This window comes from Rutilus rutilus (assembly GCF_951802725.1).
Source record: "Rutilus rutilus genome assembly, chromosome: 16".
Lineage (NCBI taxonomy): Eukaryota > Metazoa > Chordata > Actinopteri > Cypriniformes > Leuciscidae > Rutilus > Rutilus rutilus.
Window position 1 is genome coordinate 20,130,245 of NC_140224.1, and position 8,711 is coordinate 20,138,955.

General features: G+C 36.6%; 1 protein-coding gene across 1 annotated transcript in view; it reads left to right on the forward strand.

Annotated features, from left to right (window-relative positions):
* Nucleotides 1–7,837, forward strand: part of fam20cb (FAM20C golgi associated secretory pathway kinase b) — a 52,698-nt gene extending 44,861 nt beyond the window's left edge. Inside the window, exons 6-10 of the mRNA XM_084434788.1 lie at nucleotides 749–929; nucleotides 2,325–2,434; nucleotides 2,530–2,611; nucleotides 2,752–2,811; nucleotides 5,490–7,837. Of these exons, the coding sequence (XP_084290914.1) occupies nucleotides 749–929; nucleotides 2,325–2,434; nucleotides 2,530–2,611; nucleotides 2,752–2,811; nucleotides 5,490–5,748 (692 nt within the window). The 3' untranslated portion in view covers nucleotides 5,749–7,837. The remainder of the gene's footprint in view (nucleotides 1–748; nucleotides 930–2,324; nucleotides 2,435–2,529; nucleotides 2,612–2,751; nucleotides 2,812–5,489) is intronic.
* The last annotated feature ends 874 nt before the right edge of the window (nucleotides 7,838–8,711 follow it).

Genomic DNA, 8,711 nt, shown 5'->3' on the forward strand with positions numbered 1-8,711 from the left:
TATTATCAATGTTTGAAACAGTTTTTCCGCTTGATATTTTTGTGGTAAATGTGACACATTTTTTCAACATTCTTTGATGAATACAAAGTTTAAAAGAGCAGCATTCATTTGAAATAGAAATCTTTTGTAACATTATAAATGTCTTTACTGTCATTAAATGCATCATTGTTGAAGAAAAGTATTAATTCCTTAAGTTCTTTTACAAAACAAAATCTTTCCGCAAACTGTCGTGTATATTAACGTCATGACAATGGTTTTTAATTAACTAATTATTTGATGCTGCCACAGAATTTTAAAACAAAAATCATAATTTAAAGTCAATGTGAAATGCTATTTACTTCCAATACAATAATGTGATAGTTTTCCAAGTGAAACCAAATATTCAACAACAACTGTTTGATCTCAATATTTATTTGCCCTTAACCTGCATGTGAGTTTTCCTTTCAGTTAGAGGAACCAAACAGCACATTACATTTTCATAAAATTCATAGTAATCTAGACACATGTTTAAGGAGGATGCATGATAATTACTCATTTTTATCTATATGAAACAATATACCAATACAGAGTAAATAAACAGCAATACTGAGCTAAATATATATTTTTCGTTTTTATCATTTAATTTCTGGAAATTGGGCTTAATAATGCCAGGAACATGTATTTGGATTTAATGTTGACTTTAAAATCATCATTATAAATATATCGAACTGTCTGTCTGTTTTTTTATCACGCTCTATCATCCCTGCAGCCAATAACATCTGTTTCTACGGTGAATGTTCATACTACTGCTCCACTGAGCATGCTCTGTGCGGGAAGCCTGACCAGATCGAGGGCTCTTTAGCAGCTTTCCTGCCCGACCTGGCCTTGGCCAAGCGCAGGACCTGGAGAAACCCCTGGAGACGATCCTATCACAAACGCAAGAAAGCAGAGTGAGGAATACACAGCACACCTCATTTAGAGAAATACATCCCAAGAAACGTTCATATATTTGCTGTTAGGGTGCTTTCACACTTGGTCCGATTGCCTGGTTCGGACCCGAGTTTGATTGCTCCCTCCTCCATTATTTGGGTCCAAACGATGGCGCGTTTGCATCATCAAGGCAGCAGCTGTTTAACCCTGTCTCTTGGTGATGACGATGCAGGAGAAGGAGAAAACAGCGTTCACATCATCCAAACCAACCGAACTCTGACGTCAATCGAACCCGAGTGAGCACCAAAAGTGCTAGTGTGAAAGCACCCTTAAAGGGATAGTTCACCCAAAAATGAAAATTAGCCCATGGTTTACTCAACCTCAAGCCATCCAAGGTGTATATGACATTATTCTTTTAGACGAACACAATCGGAGTTATATTTTAAAATATCCTGGCTCTTCCAAGCTTCATAATGGGAGTGAATGGGGGACGAGATTTTGAAGCCCTAAAAAATGCATCCATCCATCATAAAAAGTAATCCATACGGCTCCGGGGTGTTAATAAAGGCCTTCTGATGAGAAGCGATAGGTTTTTGTAAGTATAATATCCATATTTAAAACGTAAAAAAAATAAATGCTATAATAACTAGCTTCCGGCAAGGCTAACCCCTGACCTGACGTATGACGCAATGACGAACGTGGAAGCGCAGAGGATTGAGCAAAACAAAACACCGGTCACGAATTAGAAGTCTAAAACAAGAAATTTTAAAGAGAAACGTCAGAGAATTTCGATATAAGAGAAGAAGAGCTTGAGTTTGTTGCACAGCTTACGACACTCTTACATCCTGCGTCATATATTGCGTCAGGGGTTACTCTTGTGGCGCGTAGTATGTGTACGGTCGTCTGCTGGAAGCTAGTTATTATAGCTAACAAAGTTTTAAATATGTATTTTTTTCTTACACAAACGCATCGCTTCGCTTCAGAAGACCTTTATTAACCCCCTGGAGCCATATGGATTATTTTTTATGATGGATGGATGCGCTAATTTGGGCTTCCAAATTTTGAATTCCACCCATTCACACCAATTATATGTTTTTGTCCAGTTTTTGTCTGAAAGAAGATAGTCATATACACTTAGGATGGCTTGAGGGTGAGTCATTTTTGGGTTAACTATCCCTTTAAAGATCACTGTTTCATTGGAACTGTGCTGAATTGATTCAGATGCCAAAATGTAGGACATATTCATTATAAAACTCAGTAATAGTAGTGTAGTTGCTCACTTCTAATCGTCCAGTTTCTCCTCAGATTATCATGATAGCCCTCCAGTGTCTCATTACATTGAGTTTCAGCATGTTTTTCTTTGTACAGTGTGTGTGTTAGCGTGACACTAATGAGGTGTGTGTGTGTGTTTGTAGGTGGGAGGTGGATCCAGATTATTGTGAAGAGGTGAAGCAGACGCCACCCTATGACAGCGGCACACGCCTGCTGGACATCATGGACATGACCATTTTTGATTTCCTCATGGGTAAGACGATCTCACAGAAGTGCATCATTTGTACCTGAACACAAAACTAAAGCTGAAATTCAGTCAAGGTATTTATATAATAAATGTCTTCAAAGGAAACATGGATCGTCATCATTATGAGACTTTTGAAAAATTTGGAAATGAAACTTTCATTATTCACCTTGATAATGGGAGAGGGTAAGACATTATTCTCTCTCTTTTTTTAACTGTCAATGAAAAAAGCTTCTTAAATTCATTACTATTAATGTGCTGTGTGTGTTTTCTGAAGCATTGTCATACAAATGTCTTTTCTATCTGATTTGTCTCTTAATCTTCAGCTTTGGGAAACATTCTCATGATGAGCTCTCCATACTGGTGCCTTTGAGTCAGTGCTGCAGGTCAGTATTATTTATTATTCAGTATTTGTCATATCACTGCAAGAATCTCCAAAAGTTGTTTAGATCAAGGCTGTCAAACTTAACATGTGAATGTGATTGTGGCGTTTAACAAAAGCCATTTCACTTTGTATGGTAGAAATTAATTATCAATTCAGTAGTTCGCCTGCCCATTAATAGTTAATGGTAAACGAACATGGCTTGCTGTCCTTGAAGGAGGCTCGAACCCAAGACTCGGCTCAAGCTCCGAGCTCTGAACTAAACCCCCTATAACGGTACTACATAATGGAAGAATGAGAGAAATAGAGGAGGTGGAGGGATGCTGGAAGACGTATCGCTGGGGCAGCAAGATATGCTCGTAATGATGATCGTCAGGACTGAATGATAAGGCTCCTCCCAAACCTGCGTTTGGAACTTCATTAAAAGCTCAACAAATATCAAATGTTAAATTGAAACACAATCATGTTATTTGCACAAACATGAATGAAAAGAATAAGATTAAATACACAAAGTGTAGGAAAAGTTATATTATTATATATCATGGTCTGTCTAAATACTTTGATTCTAATTGGCTGGAAGGTGTGAATTTTACAGTACAGTACACTCGCACACGGAGTCAGAGATGAGAGATGGTGCACACACAGAAACATTCAGGAGCACAGAAACTCTTCAACGCTGCTGCGAGACTTTTAGAAATAAAATAGCTTCACTTATTCGCTACATGATATTTCTCCGCAACTGTTTTTGAAGTAATTAAAATCACAGCTTCACCGTTAGTAATTCACACAGGCATCTCTCTCTCTCTTTATATATATATAATTCATAATTTATTCACATTTATTTGAATAAATTATAGCATTTATTTATAAATAAATAATATATATATATATATATATATATATATATATATATATATATATATATATATATATATACACTCACCTAAAGGATTATTAGGAACACCTGTTCAATTTCTCATTAATGCAATTATCTAATCAACCAATCACATGGCAGTTGCTTGTGTGGTTTAGGGGTGTGGTCCTGGTCAAGACAATCTCCTGAACTCCAAACTGAATGTCAGAATGGGAAAGAAAGGTGATTTAAGCAATTTTGAGCGTGGCATGGTTGTTGGTGCCAGACGGGCCGGTCTGAGTATTTCACAATCTGCTCAGTTACTGGGATTTTCACGCACAACCATTTCTAGGGTTTACAAAGAATGGTGTGAAAAGGGAAAAACATCCAGTATGCGGCAGTCCTGTGGGCGAAAATGCCTTGTTGATGCTAGAGGTCAGAGGAGAATGGGCCGACTGATTCAAGCTGATAGAAGAGCAACTTTGACTGAAATAACCACTCGTTACAACCGAGGTATGCAGCAAAGCATTTGTGAAGCCACAACACGCACAACCTTGAGGCGGATGGGCTACAACAGCAGAAGACCCCACCGGGTACCACTCATCTCCACTACAAATAGAAAAAAGAGGCTACAATTTGCACGAGCTCACCAAAATTGGACAGTTGAAGACTGGAAAAATGTTGCCTGGTCTGATGAGTCTCGATTTCTGTTGAGACATTCAGATGGTAGAGTCAGAATTTGCCGTAAACAGAATGAGAACATGGATCCATCATGCCTTGTTACCACTGTGCAGGCTGGTGGTGGTGGTGTAATGGTGTGGGGGATGTTTTCTTGGCACACTTTAGGCCCCTTAGTGCCAATTGGGCATCGTTTAAATGCCATGGCCTACCTGAGCATTGTTTCTGACCATGTCCATCCCTTTATGACCACCATGTACCCATCCTCTGATGGCTACTTCCAGCAGGATAATGCACCATGTCACAAAGCTCGAATCATTTCAAATTGGTTTCTTGAACATGACAATGAGTTCACTGTACCAAAATGGCCCCCACAGTCACCAGATCTCAACCCAATAGAGCATCTTTGGGATGTGGTGGAACGGGAGCTTCGTGCCCTGGATGTGCATCCCACAAATCTACATCAACTGCAAGATGCTATCCTATCAATATGGGCCAACATTTCTAAAGAATGCTTTCAGCACCTTGTTGAATCAATGCCACGTAGAATTAAGGCAGTTCTGAAGGCGAAAGGGGGTCAAACACAGTATTAGTATGGTGTTCCTAATAATCCTTTAGGTGAGTGTATATATATATATATATATAAATAAATGCTATAATTTATTCAAATAAATCTAATCTTTCCACACTACTTATTTATTATTATACTATCTTATTATATACATATATATATATACACTATCTTATACTATCTTATATCTGATTTAAAGCGGGCAGAATGCTAGTACCGTAACTGATGAAAGAACCCCTATAACCGTAACTAATGAAAATAACCGCCTATTTTACCCTTTCGGTCAAATATTGTGCTGCAAACATCAATAACCGCTTAACTTGTCAATGCTGTCAAATGACCATGGTATAAGTGGAATAATCCACGGCTAACTGTGAATTAAACAATTTTTCCGCTTAATGCACAGTTAGCCGTGGATTATCCCTTACTTATTTAATCATGTTTTGAAATAGTTATTTATAAATATTAATTATTTCTATGAACTGTTATTATAAATAATATTTGATTCATTGAAATAAAAAATATTTGATTAGTCCTAAATAATCAATTGATTTGATTATGTCTGATCTGTTCGACTCAGGATGAAGAAGTCCACTCATTTACGGCTTCAGCTGCTGGCTAAGGAGGAGTACAAACTGAGTGTTCTGATGGAGGAAAGTCTACAGGCGGACACGCTGACGCCCATCCTCATTAAACCTCACCTGGAGGCCATGGACCGTCGGCTACGCCTGGTGCTTCAAGTACTTACCGACTGCATTGAGAAGGAGGGCTACAGTAACGTAGTAGAGGACGACCTGGGCACAGAGGGCTTGAACACGGGCACGGTCCCACAGAGGTAGTGGGCACAGACTGATCATATGCTCCCTGCGGGTCCTTTGAAGTCCCGCCACAGCTCTATAGACCATGAACGTCTTGCAAGAGATGACTTTTCTGAATTCAGTGAATTCCAAAGACTCATTCCTCAACCAATGGACCACGTGTTCAAATAAGGACACACCGTAGACAGAGAAAGCAGTCCAGCATTTATTTGATCCAAAATGTAAGATGATCTTCACATGTAACAGCCGGTTTTATAAAGCAGTGGTTCTCAACTGGTGAAGCATCACCTAAAATGAGGTCACAGACTTGTTCTGATGACGTATAATTATTATTTATGTACTTTATAAAAAGTGGCCATTTTTCCTATTCAGCCTATATCAGGTTAAAAATGTGGCATACTATTGGGTTTATACAGTTCTTATTAGGCCTAATAATCATTTTCAGTGTAAAAAGGATATTTTTAGTTTTATTTTTTTATAGTGAATAACTTTGTTCCTATGTTGAGTTGCCACTTAATATGAGATGTAAAGCAAAACCAGTTGAGAACCACAGTTATAACAGATCTAAATACATAACAAAAACGCTTATATTTCCATGTCTTTGCAGAACATCATTTAACCAGTATTTGCTGTCCCTTTGGGAAAGTATTTGAACTTTAGAGATATATCGACTATTTTTATTTTATTTTAAAGTTTGGCTGAAGTATTTGCAGCTAAAGAAGGTTCAAACTACAGCTTCACAAACTCTTTCGCCGCTGTACATGACATGTGCATCTGTCTGAATATATGTGGACTTTCAAATAAAATACTTTATACTCTCTCCATACAAGGAGGAATAAGAGGGACTGTGCATTCATATAGCAACGTATTTTTCATGACCTTATTTCGGACAAAAAGCTTTGAGTGAAATATTAGTTTTCTCCCAAAACTGTCCCCGACTGTCATGTAATGTTATAGCTGATCAGAGATTATTTATTGAGTTTCATATTTATTGTTCTTTAAGCATGCCACTCATACATTCTGTTACATGAAATCAAAGAGGTAAATTTATCTGATACATTAAACCAGTTGCAGTATTTGTGCTATAGCGAGTAGATAAGTAACAATGTGCAGTATATGTTTGAAAAAAGTTGATGGTTTACTGCATTGTCCTTAACATTTAACAACTCACATCATTCTGGCTTTGCCTACTCTACCTGCACATCAAGATCTGTTTTCAGTGAAATCGAAGGCGATATCGAAAATTCAACATTCAAATATCAATAATCAACATTGTCAGTGACTGCTGCATTTTCACCCACATCATGTGACCTGTAAATGGAGCCCTTAAATTGCACAAGGATGCTGATTAAATAATGTCAGATTAATGACTAGAATTTTCATGCTATTAAACAAAAATTGTGAAAACAATGTGAAATTATGTGAATGATGTTCTTTAGATCTAATGGATGATATACACATTTTTTTGGTCCTTTGACTTTTTGACCACGCTAAAAAAAAAACATTTAAAATTCTTCAATTCGTTTTTTTTTTTTTCATTGACACAGCTCTTAAAGAAACAGTACATGAGAGTTAACATGCATGAATACCACTCGGTTTAGTCGTCGGCAGTAGCACAGAGGTCATGTTAGTTTTGCTGATTGAGCTTTTTTCTTAGTATAATTTTGTATATGATATGCTGCAGCGTATGTATAGACATGCATGTACACTGTAACATTCGTTGTCTTTTTAGTTCAGGGTGGGAAGGATGTGGGTGTTTATGTCCAGCTCTCTACAGCCTTTGTTGTGCTACAAAACACATTTCTACTTACACTGCTGAAAACGTTCTGTAAATACCGTGTGAATCCAGTGCCTGTGCAATTAGAGAAATACTTGAATACTCGGTTGTGGAGATGTGAGAGTAATCAGCAGAATAAATGTGGTTTATTATATTATGGCTACATTGCAATTTCATACGATTTGTTGTTTTCTTCATACCTACAGTTAGTATTTTCACAGTTTCAAAGGAGTACAGTATGTTTTGCTGTTGCTGTCATATTTTGTCTCTTAACGGGACCTTTTGTTTCAGTTTGTCCATTGGTTATGGTACAATAAACAGAGATTAAGCAAATGATGGAATACAGATAATCTTTTTTAATGTAACCTATATAATAATACCAGTGTAGTAATCATAGACTTTTAAATACGGACTGCTTTGCACTTTTTTTCATAAAGAATGTGATATATTATTAGGTAACGCTTTACAATAAGTCTCATTTGTTAACATTAGTTAATGCATTAGGCTAACTAACATGAATTAACAATGAACACTTTGTTCTTACAGCATTTATTAACCATTGTTAATGTAAGTTTATAAAAATGTTCATGTTCATGTTAGTTCACAGTGCATTAAAGGGATACTCCACTTTAAAATGAAAATTCTGTCATCATATACTCACCCTCATGTTGTTTCAAACCTGTATGAATTTCTTTCTTCTGCTGAACAGAAAGGAAGATATTTAGAAGAATGTCAGTAACCAGACAGTTTCTGGTCTCATTGACTTCCATAGTAGGAAAAAATATATACTATGGAAGTCAATGAGACCAGAAACTGTCTGGTTACTGATATTCTTCTAAATATCTTCCTTTCTGTTCAGCAGAAGAAAGAAATTCATACAGGTTTGAAACAACATGAGGGTGAGTATATGATGACAGAATTTTCATTTTAAAGTGGAGTATCCCTTTAACAAATGTTTAACAGATAAACCATTGATCATAAAAATGTATTAATAAATGTTGAGATTTACATTAGATTAATAAATGCTGTATAAGTATTGTTCATTGTTAGTTCATGTTAACTAGTAAATGAAACCTTATTGTAAAGTGTTATCGGTTACACTTCATTTTAAGGTGTCCGGTTTACAGTGTAATTATATATGGACTGAGTAATATGAATTAACTACATGTTCTTACTATATGGTTAGGGTTATGAATGGGGTTTGATT